At 34.6% G+C, this 16913-nt stretch overlaps 1 protein-coding gene across 4 annotated transcripts in view; it reads left to right on the top strand.

Annotated features, from left to right (window-relative positions):
- The window catches only part of LOC111055076 (F-actin-uncapping protein LRRC16A), a 95820-nt gene that overhangs the window by 70843 nt on the left and 8064 nt on the right, over positions 1-16913 (top strand). For all 4 annotated transcript variants that reach the window (XM_039429100.1, XM_039429099.1, XM_039429098.1 and 1 more), the window contains 7 exons: positions 485-589; positions 2121-2266; positions 3512-3615; positions 7037-7214; positions 9498-9587; positions 11742-11855; positions 16091-16174. In XM_039429100.1, the coding sequence (XP_039285034.1) occupies positions 485-589; positions 2121-2266; positions 3512-3615; positions 7037-7214; positions 9498-9587; positions 11742-11855; positions 16091-16174 (821 nt within the window). The remainder of the gene's footprint in view (positions 1-484; positions 590-2120; positions 2267-3511; positions 3616-7036; positions 7215-9497; positions 9588-11741; positions 11856-16090; positions 16175-16913) is intronic.

Below are 16913 nucleotides of genomic sequence, written 5' to 3'. Positions count from 1 at the left end.
GTACATTCAGATAGTGGTTATCCATGTCGTATGATAAATAATGATTTTGTATATATACACATTATTTAGATTATACTTACACATTATTATCGCTATTATTATTATTAATAGTAATGAATAAATTAGCGTTCCTGTTCTAGATTATTTACAAGTAGGTTGGGATATGTAGGTTAGCATACTAAATAAATAAAATTGTTATTATATATCAAGACTCCGTGCCTTGAACTGATTGTTAATGTGCGATATAGGCTTGTCTATAATGGGGGGAAAGGTACTATGATTGGCTGGCTTCACACTTAACAAGTCCTGTCATAACAACAGGACAAAATTTTTTTATATACTGATACTGTTTTATTTTATTTGCTAAAAATCGCACTTAGTTCTAAGGATGCAATTGTTCGACAAATATGGAGTATTCCCAATATATGATGTAATGTGGTGAAAAATAATAAATAATTACAATTATGATGTGTATTTTTTGTAGCACCAGCTCCTTCTTGACAGACTTGAGCCCGAACAACAGTGGAGATTGGAAGACTGACGACGAAAAGAAAAACGGACAATCACTCAGCGAGAAAATTGGAAGAAGGTACGCTACGTTACATTCCAGCATTTCTATCAATACTTCGATTATCCAAATGTGTCCATAATTATTCTGACACAATGTTTCAATAAATAATATTGGAATGCACGAAGGAATATCATTCAGAGTAGTCTATACTTTCTTGATAAGGCTAGTGTTGTATTCATCACACTGGTGTTGGTGTTGTGTGATAACTAGAAAGTTTATAGTCTTAACTGATTCAAATTGCGTCTCGAAAAGTTTACGTTAATACCAATTACAATGTTGGATTTACTCAAAATCTAACTTTCAATGACAAAATAGTACACTTGATACTATACATTTTGTGTTTTATATTATATTGTTTATGTACAGTACTGAATACTGTGAATAATAATTTATTTATTTATAAACAATAGATACAATTCAGGTGAAAACAACAGGCATTCGCCCAAAACTGCTTTCAACCTTTATTTAAAATAAACAGCCCATGTTATAGAGATCATAATTTGATTACATTTACACACAATTCATTTCTAAAAAATGGTTCAACTATAATTTTTAATTTATCTAATCAGTTTACTTCCAAACAAGAAACTTTTATTGCAATTTTAAAAATATTTGAAATTATGTACTATACTGTATATTGAATTATGCTACTGTGTATTCGTAATTGACTAGAAGCTATTAGATTTCTATTCTCAATTTGCTCTTCACCTTTATTGCATCTACTTCTCAGCTATTAAGACTTCTTTGGTTCCTTCTCCTATCGGAGGTTGGAAATCATCACGGCAATTTTCACTTTATTGATTGCAGCCTTGAATAGTTCCCTTGAGTTGCAGCCATACCATTCTCTTAAATTACGCAGCCAGGATATCCTTCTTCTTCCACACTCCTCTTTCCCATGATCCTTCCTTGCAATATAAGTCTCAACAGCAAATACTTTTCACCCCTCATTACATGACCCAAATATTGCAATTTTCTTCTCTTTATAGTCGCAACAACTTCACATTCCTTTACCATCATTAACATTACATCCCTATTTGTCACTTTTCTTTTCCATGGTATTCTCCACATCCTTCTATAGCACCACATTTCAAATTAAGACACATTGTCACATTTAAGACTATCTGATTGTAAATATAATCCAATGCTTAAACAATGATAATAACTTATTATCGAATGGCTTATCTTAATTTTGTAAGAGACGTTCAACGTGACACATTCCTCAACGTTCCTCAATGTTGGAAGAATAAAGTGAACCAAACCGTTTTAGTGTTGTTTAAAAACTTCAGTTCTTCAATTTAGGTATTACTTCTAAATATTGATAGAAATTCAGCTATAGATCATTCAGTTGAGTGGAGGGTTTTATCTTTGACTATAGACAGAAGATTAGTCAAATTCTAGTCAGATTCTGTCTATAGCCAAAGGTTTTATGCTTATCCGCTCGAGAAAGTCTGTGATTGGATGTATTACAATTATTTATCATTCAGCTGTAATGATTTGTTTAAATCACTTATGGCAATGAAGATTAACTAGAAGTGTTGAATTTGTTTAGTTCGCCAATGCTGAAAGATCAGCTGGACAGTGGCGCCCCCCGTTCAAGGTCGAATGACAACCTGGAGAGGTACTCACCGCTGGCTAGGCGCACCTCCACCTCCGACTCAACACACTCATCATCTCCACTTGCTCGCCGCCTTGACAGTTAGTATAATTTATTGTTGGTTTGCTTAGTGATACATTAGACTTGATCATCAATATTTCCATATATATTTTCCTTCTTCTATTTTTCCCACTGTATGAACATTCACGTTAAAGTTAGTACTCGTATAATTGTTGGTTTGTTTAGTGACATACTAGACTAGATCATCAATATTTCCATAGATTTTCTCATATTTGTATTTTTTCTACTGTATGAACCGTTTTTGTGATTTAACATCAGGCCGGACAGTGTCAGGACACGTCACAATTGGACAAAAATGCACTGCGCATTTACAAAATAACCGGATGCATCTGATGTGACATGATCTCACCTTCTCCAATACTAAAGCCTTCAAAGTCGGTCGGAGCAGTCATTTTGTTTTTCCTTATCCAGCTTGGTGTGACATCACCCTTATTACATTTTCAGCTCATTCCATTTTTATATGTATAATTTTCCATTCTGTTATATTTTTATATTTCATATTATATATATTTCATTTATATTTCATATTTTATGGTTCATATTATATGCTACAGTTGAAAAAATTATACATAGTAAAATATCAATATAAATTTACCAAAATAAGTGATTACAGCATATCAAAAGTAAAATTATACATAGTAAATAATGTCAATAGAAATTTACCAAAATAAGTCATTACAGGATATCAAAAGTAAACTGCTCAACTTTAAACTTTTTGTATTCATTAACTAGGTTGAATTACTCTATTGTTTCCTAGTGTGTGAATCATCAAGTACCTTGAATTGTTAGAGCAAATGTTAAATTTACTCTCAAAAAATTGTTGAGTAAATGTTGAATTTACTCTCAATTGAATTAGTACGGTACCTAGCATTGTTAAACCGTCACTATAGTATCGCTGAAATGGGATCTGTAAATATTAGTGTGATGAATGTTTAACCTGTGGTACAGTACTTTTCTAGATGTTGTGTGATTATGAATGAATGAAGAAATAAATCAATGTTAATTGACTGTAATGTCTGTTAGATTATGTTGTATAGATTTTTGCCATCAGTTTGATTGCTCTTAAATGAAATCTGTAAATTTTGGTGTGATAAATGTGATTGCTTTGTCTGTGAGATAATTTTGTATACATTTTTGCAATCAATTTATTTTTTATTAAATGAGATCTGTCAATTTGATTGTGAAAAATGTGACTGTTATGTCTGTGAGATGATTTTGTAAAGATTTTTGTCAATCAATTCAGTTGCTATTTGGATTGTTTGCAGGTTTACGGGATGAAGAAAGTGCTGAAGAAATGGAGGTGGGAAGAAAAAGTAATACACTTCCAGATATGAAATCGAAACGTGTCGCCAGTCCATCCAGTAGACCAGTTAGTATACTTGATTTATTGTTTATTTATACATAATTTTTTCACAAATACACATAAGCCCGATTTCTAGAAAACTGATTAAATGTAATTGACCATTAAACATGATTATATATTCGTTTAATTGAAGTGTCCTAGTACAGGGATGCGACAGTCGAGGACTGCGACATTTAAGGGCTGATTTTTAATCCTCTGCGGTCGCAGTCCTCAAGAGTCGGGGATTTGAAAAAATTAAAGAGTCCTCAACTGTCGCCTGGCGCTGATGACACTTGAGGACTCTTTATGAGGAGTCCTCTACGGTCGCAGTCCTCAACTGTCAGTGCTGTGCTAAAATTGAAGGGTCCTCAACTGTCGCCTGCTGCAAGCGACAGTCTGGGACAAATCCTACTGTGATACCAGACTGTACCTTTACTAATGGGGTATGTTTGCTCGTTTACAATTATAGCCTGGGGATTAAAAGCTTACTAAGGGCCGTTTGCACAGTCAAAGCTTAAACTGAATTTAATCAGCTGGTGGCTTAAACTCAAAATGAAACACATTATAACAAACTAGACTTGATACGGATTTAATCCAGTTTAAAATTATATTTAGTTTAAACTGTCACTGTGCAAACTGTCCTAAAAGGTACTGAAGGGTATGAAAATTATGGATGTTCAGTCATTCCACACATGACACCCTGAGCGGAACTCGATCCCCAGATATTTGGATTTAATTAGACATGAATTATCTTCCACACTGAGAATTTGACATCCAACTATCAAAAAGGTATTTACGAAATTGAAAATTTTGGCAACTAAGGTATAGTTTTAACTAAGGTTACAGTTGTAAAGTTGTAATACTTTTTCATAAGATGGAAGGAATAATGGGATATAAGATATTACCCAATTGCTTGTAAAACCATAGTAATTAAATGATCATTCTTGTTTTGCTGTCTGCCCTTCTGAAGACTTTGCAAATTCGGTTATTGACATCGACGAACCTGTGTTATAGTGTTATAATACCGAACGGCCGAACTGTATAGTCTGGTTTAAAAGTAGGATGGGTCCTCAACTTTCGCCTATCGCAGGCGTCATTTGAGGACTCTACCAGGAGTCCTCTCGGGTCAGAGCAGTCCTCAACTGTCGGACGGAGTCCTCCACTGTCGCTTCTGTGCTTTTAGAAGAGTCCTCTTCTGTCGGTGTCCTCGTTTGACATCGACCCTTAAAATTTAACCGGTAGTTTTGCAACCGAGCCTCGCACTCCCAAGTATTTTGAAGAAACACTGGATCGCTCTCTAACCTACGGTAGGCACCTACAATGTATGTGTTGCAGCAAAGCTTAGAATAGAATGCCTTTTTTATTTTTTGACGTGGCGAAGTTTGGACAGAAATGTCCACTCTACCACTTAACTACGAATATTTGTTGACGTGGCGAAGTTTTGACAGTGATGTCCACTCTATCACTTGACCACAAATTAAAACAAGGATTAATGTAATCAATAAGCTTGAAGGCACATCATGGGAGCTGGTGCAATGAAATTGAGAACTTCAGCCCTTGCATTGGTATACTCAACAGCAGAATACTGTGCTTCCACCTGGCTGAATTCGATTCATCAATAAATAAATTGATTTTTTTGTTCGTTTTGAACTATTTTTGACGACACTACAGTCTAATTTTTGAATAATAGTTATTAAAAACTAGTACTCACGTGTGGAGCGCTTTCAGATTTAAAAAAAATCCATTTTCAACACAAATTAGACAAAACCAATTATTGACCGAGCGAAGTGAGGTCTAAGATTCAAGTCGACGGTTTGGCATTTCTCTTGATGTTTAAATGTTTATATGTTGCGCATTTACGGCGAAACGCGGTAATAGATTTTCATGAAATTTGACAGGTATGTTCCTTTTTAAATTGCGCGTCGACGTATATACAAGGGTTTTGGAAATTTTGCATTTCAAGGATAATATTAAAGGAAAAAGGAGCCTCCTTCATATGCAATAGTAGAGTAAGAATCAGACTATAGAATTATTCATCATAAATCAGCTGTTTTGTTGACTATAAAGGCCATTTCACACAGCACGTGGCGTGCGTGGCTGGACGCACGCCACGCCGGCCACGCTAGCCACATGCCAATTCACACCGCCACGACTGTTGCGATGCTATACCGGCCACGTTTCCCGTCAGTATGCAGGAAGATGTCAACTCCGATGGTCCCGCGGTGTGAATCTGGATTTTCTTGTGGCTTACCTTGGTTTGATGACTCCAGCAGCAGCATTAGTAGTGATAATGAGCTGGTTTTATTGTATTCGGTGACAGCACGGGACCAGTGGGTACATCCAATCAATAAAAAAAGGAAGACCTATGGCGAATTCCATCATTTAATGCGTGACCTTGAGGCTGACAATGATAGTATACGTTCTATACGATAGTATACGTCTAGTATACGTTCTGCGCATGCTCGGACCAAAACGTGGCCGGACACGTTTGAAAAGATCGCTCAGAGAGCGAACGGTAGCCACGCGTGGCTAGTATAGCAAGCGTTGCCGCGTGGCCGTGGCTGCTATGTGAATTGCTTCATTTGATTAGCTGGGAAGCGATGTTTTGAAAAGTAGCTAGCGTGCGTCCAGCCACGCACGCCACGTGCTGTGTGGAATGGCCTTAATACTACCCGTTCAAAAACATCGAACATCTTGAAAATGTATCTTTCTATCAACGTTGTAGACAGTTGCAGCCAGACCTGATAACAGCGCTCACACTCACATTCCGGGACGACACGTCACGGTACGATAGGATAGAAAGCTCTATTTTTATTTAGGATTTTTTCTAGACATTTTAAATTGATAAATTATTTATTAATTTTTGAGAAAACATAACAGGACAATGTAACTTACTGAGCGCGAGGTCTACTGTTCACAGAACTACTAGTTAACTTGCAGCTCTTCATGGAGAGAGAAATAGATGGGGATTTTTTTTTTGTGTTAATTCATAGAGAAAAGATGTCATAAGATGATATATCATGGTATAAATCGTTTATGTTCCAAATTCAAGCCGATTTTTAGTCAACTCAAGCCGACTACCGTCTATTATTACTGTTTTTTCAGTCAACTCAAGCCGACTACTGTCTATTATTACTGTTTTGTTGGGGTGAGAGTGTAAGAACGGCACAGTATGAGAAACTAACAGCGTCACATAGCTTCACGAAACTATTAGGACTATCGGCTTGAGTTAACAGTGAAATTTGGAACATAAATTTACCATGGGATAATCTTATGCTATCTTTTCTCTGTGGTTAATTATTACTATTATGTTTTAATTCCTTTTAATTATTCTCATCTTTCATGTTTTTCTTGTGATAAACTTCGATTTCTGGGTAATACTTCCCTTTGTTTTTCAAGTTCGTTTTTTTAGATTATTTTCTATTTCATTTACGATTTAATTGTGTAGGATTCGGACAGCGAGAAGCCAGGCTCTCCGACGATATCAATTCCATCGGTGAAACTGCGCTCAACCGGCTTGGCAGACTCGCTCCGCTCGCCAACCAACGGCTTTCCACGCGCTTCCGATGCGCCCAAATCTCCAGTATTAAAGGCGATCAATTCCAAAGACAAAACTAGTGAGTCAGGTATGTATTACAAGCTATATCACATATTAGTGTCTTACGAGAATATTATTTTTGTCTTAATAGTTTTTAATTACTGTCAATTTTCAAATTTAATCTGCCAATTCTAACTATCAATTCAATTATTCATCAGTTTTTTATTTTAATAGAAATGAAAAATATACTTTACAGATAGATCGATATTCAATTGATTCAACACAGTGTACTCATTATTACACAAGCAAACAGTTGAACGTCGTCAAAGTATTACAAATTTACATATAGTATGCTAAAATCGGCCAATTCCTTCAAGGATCCTCAAAATACTCCTGCACCGTACAGTAGGCTTTGTCTATAAGATATTTTTGAAGGTCGGCTTTAAATCTAAAGGAATGCTGGTGGATGCTCGCTTTAAATGTATAGGGAGCTTATTATAAAATTTGCCAATCCAGAAGAAGTAAAACTCTTTAAATTAAACTTCAATAATATTATTCTTATTAATACAAGCTCAAATAATTATGACAATGATTGTGAGAAAACTACTGTTTCAAACCAATGCATTCTATCCCGAATGAATGAATTTATTTATTGTTCAAATCACTATAATCATAATATAATTATGACCATAGGCTGAGCCTGTACCATTTCTCTTCCAAATTTTCATAAAAAAATTATGATCGTGATTGAAAAGAAAATCTACGCTCAACTTGAATTGTGGAAGATTGTCATATTTGATTGTTATTTTGATGCTAGGAATTACAAAATCATATCAAAAAATTAAATAATAATTTGAATGCTGTGAGAAGAAACCTTCATTAAACACTCTTCCTCAATTTCTTCTACAGTAATCTCTTCGTAATTTACTGTACTAATATTGATTTCTGTGGAGTACCTAAGGGTACCTAAAATTTCAATTGGTTAAAAGTTTTCCAAATACCGGGACCCAGAATAACTTGAACTTTTAAAAACGTCATAAAACAAAAGTGGGAAGGGCAAAAATGATTTTATTCAAACTAATGTGAAGTTCAAGACTTGCATTTGCGAATTATTAATAACATCGATCACTTTTTGACAATTACTTCTTCAAGATGGCTTCCTCCTGCACGAATGCACTCTTGAAATCTGTGTTGAGATTCCTGAACGATTCCTGCAACATTTCAGCTGGGATATTTGTTAATTTCATTGTGAATTGTCTGTTATAATTCAACCACAGTTATTGGTCAAGTTGTTAAAACGTTTGATTTGTGATAGCTCCAGAAAATGAAAAAAGGTGGACAGATCTGGCGATTCATGGGACCAGGAAACGCAACCTAATCGTGAGATTACACGGTTACCAAACAATACTCACTCGCACAGTTGCCATTAACTGCAGTGCAGTGTGGATTTCGCTCATAATTTGATCAATAATTTTGAATTAATTAAAAATTAAAACAGAATTCAAAATAAAATCCGCAATATCCCAGATAGATGTTGCAGCGATCAATGAGGAATTGTCAACACCGATTTGAACAATGTATTCTTTCAGGAGAAAGCCATATAAATGAAGTAATCGTCAAAAAGTGATAGATATTATTAATAATTCCCAAATGGCAAGCCTTGAACTTCATATTATATTGGATAAAATCATTTTGCCCTTCCCACTAATGTTTTATGTCGTTTTTAAAAGTTTCCGATATTCTGGGTCACCCGGTATATTTAACAGTATAAAAAGTATCAAATTCTTTACACTTGTACATTTTAACTTCATAATTTTCAAAAATATTTTATACAAATAGTTATCTCTCTAACCTTTTGACTCAAGAGGGTTACAAATATGACCTCTGAATTTGCCTTACGCTTCCTGCTACCTCCTAGTCTATTACTTTGAAGAGGCTATGCTGTCTCGCCAATAAAACTTATTCTATCATGAAATCATTCATATCAGAGTGCAATTCTCCACAATCATGTTTGCCATAATCATTTATATTGTTCATCTCTCTTTCATTTTTCACATTTTCGGATAAATTCTGTCATCTTCAACAGTTGAACACATTATTAATCTCAATAATAAAGCTGCTAAATTTTGTTACCATATTTTTGTCTATAGACCTCTCATTATATTTATATTATTTCTCTCATTCCCCTCTCACTTTATATTTATGTTTTCTTCCTTCTCATTCTACATTATTTTTATATCATTTCGACTATATATATTTTGGTTTATTTCATATCATTTAGAAATATTACTACAAATAGCGTTCTCTATTCAGTTGTTGGAACTGTGTGTGGATTATATTATTTTGAAAGCATGCTCTGTTATTTCCCCAGACAAAAATGTGGGTTGCAAAGTTAAGCCTCCCCCGCCACTGGCTCCAAAACCACGGCCTTGGTCTGTGGTCGGATCTGATAGAAAATCAGGTACTGTATTATCAAAACTGTACTATTTTGTTCATCCAAATAATGTTGGTATGGCTTTTATCAGCAGCAAGATCCTTTTGGATGTTCTGCTTCGCCGTATTACCCAATGCTACTTCTTATATAAATTGAAAAATGAATACATGAAAATAAATAAGATATACCCTTGAGTATCTAATGAAAGTACCACTTGGTATAGTAAAGTAATTCACTAAAAATAATCATCCTTCTATCTGAATGAAAGTTCGAAAGTAGTCATTAATGTAACTTATCTGCAGTAATACTCATTTAACGCTTTTCATAATATTTGTTTGCTGATTTGACAAAAAGCATTAACATGAAATCATATGTATATAAATCACATATATACAACAGGATTTGTTATACTCTCAAATTTATGATACTGGAGTTGATGTTTCATAATAAACAAATTGGTAATTATTATTGAAAGAAAATACAATGTGAATGCTGTAATTTACAAAATTAATTCAAAATGTCTTATTAATTATCACATCATTTAGCAATGTTTGTATATTGCTCATTAACTTTATTCAATGTAAATTTCAAATAATTACCAAACGCAGTATTAATTATCACATCATAATTATAGCAATGCTTTTATATTGTTATGTTCATATAATTATTTATCATCTTTGTAATATTTCAAGCCAGAGTGCTTGAATTTTGTAACATAATCCATGCACAAACATGACTTTCTTTAATTGAAGGTCATCAAAAGAAGGTTTTTCAGTTTTTCATGTTCCTATTTTATTTTTAAATCCAGAACCAATATCCCCCATTAATTTATTTTCTAATAGAGAGGTTTTAAGTTTATTGAGTAAGTTTCAATGTTTGTGATTAATCATACAAATATTATTTCACCCAGAGTATTTATTATGTTGTTTATTTGTGTTCAAATGAGAAACTAATTTGTTGTTTAAATACAGTTTTTCAAATTATTTATTATACAAAAGTTGTCGAATTATCAAATCCAACCTAGTTTGAAAACTGAAAAAGTTGCTGATTGTGTTGACCTATCTGATAGAATTGGAAAATCTTTCGAATTTCCGAATTATTCACAATTCAAAAGTTATCAACGCCGGAACCCAAATTGATTAAAAACATGTCAAAATTATATATTTTGCTGCAATAAAATCGTTTTGGAAGAATTGTCTCCAATTTATTTAGTTGTAGCTTTTATGATTGATTCATTTTCTATATTTTACGTTTTTTAAGACTGTAAGACCCATTGACGGCTTAAATTATATAATAGAGAAAAGTTTGCAAAAGAAGATAGATATCTCATGATATGGGTCGTTCATTTTTCAAATTACAAACCGATTTTTGACAACTCGGCGATTACTGTAGACTAATGTGTATTATTATTTACTACTATATTATTAGACTACTGTCTGTATTGGCCGGTTAGAGTGTAAGACGGCACAGTAAGAAAGACTTCCAGCGTCACATAGCTTCACGAAAAAGAACTACTATAGTGAGGTCCACGTTATAATGGCAGTGTTTGATTAGCAATGGTATTGCTATCCTTGTCTATCATTTAACAAAGCGGATAGCGCTATCTCTTTCTCGATTTGCTCTGTTGCCAGATCGTCTTTTAACAATGTAGAATTAATAATTAATCAACAAAATAATTAATCTTAATCCTGAAAATTAATTATGAAATAATTGAGAAATTAACTTCTTGCTTAATAGAATAGAATTGATTATTTTAAACGAGAATGAACAGTTGATATTACATCGATAAACCTGTATCAGCTACCGTCTATAGAAGGCATTTACAATACAGAAGATCGGCAACGTTCTCGTATCTTTCTCCACTGCCATTTGGACTGTTGCATAAATTAGAATTGGAACCGTTTTGGGCTTATAAGCCTGTGGTACTTTTCTGTAAGTTGTGTAATTCTGATCAAATGATCAATAATTAATATAATAACGTGGACCTCACTATAGCACTATATATCGGCTTCAGTTAACAGTGAAATTTGGAATATAACGTGGTATACCATGGGATATCTTCTTATACTATGTTTTCTTTATGATCATAAGTCAGGTTAGGTAGGATCTTTTCGTAAGAAGGGACTCCCCACCAAAAAAAGTCATATGAATTTTTTCTAAGACAGTGAATTTTTGTTGCAGGCGACTTTTGCAATCTGTTGAGCGACGGTACAAGTCCAAACACGTCAGCGGCCAACACTCCTGACTCGGGTGACGCACTGGATGATGGAGCCGACGCCCTCTCTGTTGGATCAGGCAAGATTACTATGCACACTTTATACCACAAACAAAAATCAATTGCGATTTCATATTCCAAATTGTCTATAAATTCTGGAGAGGTTATATGTCTATAAAGGTCTATAAAGTGAGTCGTATGTATGGAAACCCTTCAATAAATTGAAGGCTGTTGTAGATATAATACTGTAACGTTCAGTAAAAGTTGTTGGTTAAATACTCTACCTTTTGACGTACAACTAAATTTCAAACCCTCATTTATTAAATAAATATGATAAATAAGGGATGACTTGGGGGTTATAACTCGAATATTTTAAATGTAAACACCTATTGTGTGGTACATCATTTTAAAAGTATTTTTAAAACAAGAAAGATGGCATCAATAAAAAAGTTTTTATTGATACTTATATTATTATTACTTAGATACTTATATATTATAATATGTATTGTTATACAGAGTGAGTCATATGTATGGGAACACTTCATAATTTGGAGACTGAAGTATTAAATTTTATGTTATTTAAAGTTTATGTTGTATTAAAGTTTTATGATACTTATATCCAAAACGGCGGCTGATTAAGTTTAGTTTTTAAAGAAATGAGGCATTGTAACTCAATATTTTCAATGGGGACACCCATTTTGTGGTACATCATTTTGAAGGTCTTTCTAAAACAAGAAAGATGACATAATAAAAATGTTCTATGATACTTGTATCCAAAATGGTAGCTGATTGAACATTTCCAATCATTTTTCCCATACATATGACTCACTCTGTATAACAATACATATTATAATATAACAACATATAATACATATAATAATTCATACAAGAATAGGCCTTGTTTCTCTTTCAAGAATGAGTAAATAAATATTATGCTGGATACCCACACAACAGTGACAGTGAACTGTGATCATATATTTTCCACGTGTTTGAATTGGACTGTTCACATCGCGGTCATTGTGACATTCCTATCCCGGTCGAGCGAGTATGAATAATCCAAATAGAACTTACAGAAATTATATTTTCACTTTCACTGTTGTGTGCGAATCCTCAGTTTCAACTGTTAGGCCCATGTTATACGAGCGCTAATGCCGCGGCGTTAACGCTGAACCAAGTTATATACAGCGTGGTTAGCGCTCACCATGGAAGTACCATTGCCCAGTTGACGGGTCGCTAAAAACGCCGCGTTTACGCCGCGGCATTAGCGCTTTATAACATGGGCCTTAGGGTACGTTTATGTCGGAGCTGCGATGAAAATCGATCTTGGGTCCTGACCATCGATAAGAGCATCGATAATGGCTCGGTCCATTTTCGAAGCTAGTATCGAGTTGTAGAATACAAAGTACAACATGGACCAATATTTTTTCATGATTTGGGTTGATTTATATGTGGAGTTTCGTAATCAAGTGACATTTTCTTTACTTTATAAAACTATTTCTTATTCAATTACAAATTCTATCTTATTGTCATGATGATAATGAAACATAATATAGACCTGGATGTATGCATTTCAAGAATAAATTCAATTGTTTTCTATTTATCAAAGAATATAACTTCTTGTATCCTAATGTTAGCATTAATCGCTCCTCTGCCATGATAGGACTTATGTGATAATTATTCCAGTCCTTTTGGAGATTATTGGAAACTCTCGTCAAAATGTAGTCGAAAGTTTCTATTTCCATTGTCATATAGTCAAAAAATTTTTGGAAGATGGAGATTTAAAATGGGAAGATGGAGATTTAGAATACAATGAGTCATTAATCGTGATTACCTTGCAGCTTATGAGAAAATTTTCACAAAAGGAACTGAGAAGCAAAGTTTTTAAGAAGATTGCATAGCAACGTACAATGCATACCAGAGGATTTTCCAAAACCTGATTTCAGCTTTTTCACTAGTTCATGGTGTTATGCTGCATGCAACATTCATAAAAATAATCCACATTCTCGGTGTGCCTTATTCTCCGCCCAGCATTATAATTCTTTGTTGTTTAAAAATATGTATCAAACAAATAATTTCTTGTGCGAAAACAATCGAATGCAAAGTATGAAAATGGCTCCGATGTACACAAATTCACAGAAAAGAAACTTTGCTCGTTATGGATTCTTCTACAACGGAAAGGATCTACAGTGTGTTTATTGCCAGCATGCATTGAGACTGCATAAAGCGCGTACATGTTGTCTATCGTCAATTGATGAAGAAAGACCGCTTAATTACTCTATAATAGTTCCTGCCTACACCTAGTTTTCTTCATTCGTTCAACATCATGGATCCGAGAAAGTGGCTGGCTCCCGACAACGAATTGGAAGTGAGGTTAAAAAACTGTATTGATTGGTACGATGAGTGTGAAAGTGCAATTAGGAAATCAACTCCTGAAAATTATAGTTTGGCGAAGCAATTGAAGACATTTTTCTAAGCACGGTGAATTTAAATGATATAAGAGACTATCTATGTTATTATCGTCCTCATAATTTATGTATAATAAGCTAATTAGAATTGAAGATGAAGTTATGTGTTGTTGTAGTGAAATGTGTAAATAAACGTTTTCTGCCTTCAAACGATTTTTCATTCCGATATCCCATTCACGTTTTTTAGTTTAGTTGCTGCTTAGAGCTAGAGCAGACACCACGTGTGTGGTAATCTTTAGTGCACGTGCGCCTATAACACGTGCATCTCATTAATTAGAGCTAGAGCAGACAGCACGTGTGGGGTAATCTTTAGTGCACGTGCATATCATCAATTAGAATTCTTTCCCCCTCATTCGACTCGCATCAAACATCTGCAAGATGCAGTGTTATGGTTTTTCAAAATTCAAAAAATTATCTCGTCTCTTGATGTCAATTTCATTTAATGAATTTGATTCAATTGCGAAGAATATTAAATTTTCAACAGGATGTCAAGATGTTGATTTACCGTTAACAAAAACAGAAATGTACACTTTTCGATTCTATCTGAGATTTTCGAACTGCTCAATATTCTAGACAGCGGTCATCTACATTATGATTGTACAAATGATTCGCCATTATCTGTTCAAAATTCCGATGAACTTTGGAAATGCTTGTACGATATTGCAGATAAAAAATGTAAAAGAACGTAGAGATTTATAGCATTAGATGAGAGAGAATTTCTCAATTCAATTAGATATAGAGAGAGTCATTGACCTCACTTTAATATGGATTCACTTTAATCTGTCACCAAGGAATTTTTCCCTCTCATCTATACTGGGAGAATTTCTCAATTGATTCTTATCTCCTTTCGGAAGGGAGCGGGAAGAGATGGCATGAGTAAAAGAAGGATCTCTATCTCTATCCTCATCATAGAAGCGCAATGGATTCACTTCAATTTGTCACTATAGCATTAGATGTAGAAATATGAATTCACTTCAATTTGTCACCAAAGGAATTTTTCCCTCTCAAGAGATTTTTTTTCCCCCACATCTTTAGAATTCACCTCAATCTGTCACCATAGCATTCAGATGTAGAAATATGAATTCACTTCAATTTGACAGTAGACAGAGAGGAATTTTTCCTCCTAAAAGGGAATTTTTTTTCCCTCACCTGGAGAGAGAGAGAGATATCTCCCTCTCACTCACTCCCCCTCACCTCCACTGGACAGGGGGAGGGGGAAATCTATTTTTAGAACACCCCCCCCCTACAGGCGGGGGAAGGGAGGAGGGATGGACGAGGGGGGAGAGGGGGGAGGGGGATCTCGAGCAAAAAAGTGGCTTCAATATCCCAAATTATCTCTACTTGCTGTCTTAAATCTTTATACAAATGATGATACTCCCCAAATACATTCCTCTCCACATTGATAGATGTGCATAATATTCACGTTCTCTACAACCTAGTTAATGCTTTACTGTATTCGATGCAAAAATAAAATCTTCATCAGAATCGCTCATTATAGCATACACAAATTGGTTTTTCAATACATGAACTCACGAATCAAGCTTTAAGCACGACTGTCGGCATGAACAGTCGATAGAAGCTGAGCGCTACTCCCTACTAGCATCGCTTCTCTCATCGTTGCTAGGATCGTTTATCACAGCTCCGACATAAACGTACCCTCACTCTTCAATCAAATAATGAGAGCTCAAAATAAACCTCATTTCTTCTCTCCCAATAATGTTTATGGTCCTTGTTATGTGTGAAATTGAAGAATAGAGTTTATTGACATCGTTAATAATGAAACCATGCCCTCATTTGTCATTCAAAAGTATTAGTTGTTGATTTTTTATTCTAATCACTTTCTATTCCAGGTGGCAGTGACAAACGATCAGTTAAAGAAATGGCTGCGAGTTTGAGCAGACATGGAAGTGACGATTCCAAAAAGAAAGAATCTAGTGAGTGCTTTGAATATTATGGCTACTTTGAATTCGATATTTTAAATAAATTTGTATAACTTCTTTACATATGCAAATTTTAATTTTTCATCTCCCACACTATAGTAATACTTGTGAAGGCATTTCTAAAAACAGGTTTTCCTAATATACTGTATTTCTAATCTAATCTAACGTTTTTTCATGTATGTGCATCGTGGTATTTTTCTCACTTGTTCCATTTTATCATAGAGAAAAGATAGCATAGGAAAATATCCCATGGTATAGGGCGTATATGTTCCAAATTTCACTATTAACTCAAGCTGATAGTCCTCGTAGTTATTTTTCGTGAAGCTATATATGATGCTGGTAGTCTCTCATACTGTGCCGTTCTTAGGCTCAACTCACACTTACGCGACTCAGGTCGAGAAGAGACTCGACTCTAGTCGAGAGCATGTGTTTCCGAATGGTGATACTCAGACTAGTCGATTCTAGTCTCCAAGACGTCACCATTTGAAAACACATGCTCTCGACTAGAGTCGAGTCTGTTCTCGACCTGAGTCGCGTAAGTGTGAGTTGAGCCTTACACCCGGCTGAAAGAGTAATAATTGACCGAGCGAAGTGAGGTCTAAGATCAAGTCGACGGTTTTGCATTTCTCTTTATGTTTATATGTTCCGCATTTAAAGCGAAACGCAGCAATAGATTTTCATGAAATTCGACAGGTATGTTCCTTTTTTAATTGCGCGTCGACGTATATACAAG

The sequence above is a fragment of the Nilaparvata lugens genome, chromosome 5, assembly GCF_014356525.2.
Source record: "Nilaparvata lugens isolate BPH chromosome 5, ASM1435652v1, whole genome shotgun sequence".
In the NCBI taxonomy this organism is placed as follows: Eukaryota; Metazoa; Arthropoda; class Insecta; order Hemiptera; family Delphacidae; genus Nilaparvata; species Nilaparvata lugens.
The sequence above is the reverse complement of the archived record's forward strand: the minus strand, read 5'-3'. Positions and strand labels throughout refer to the sequence as shown.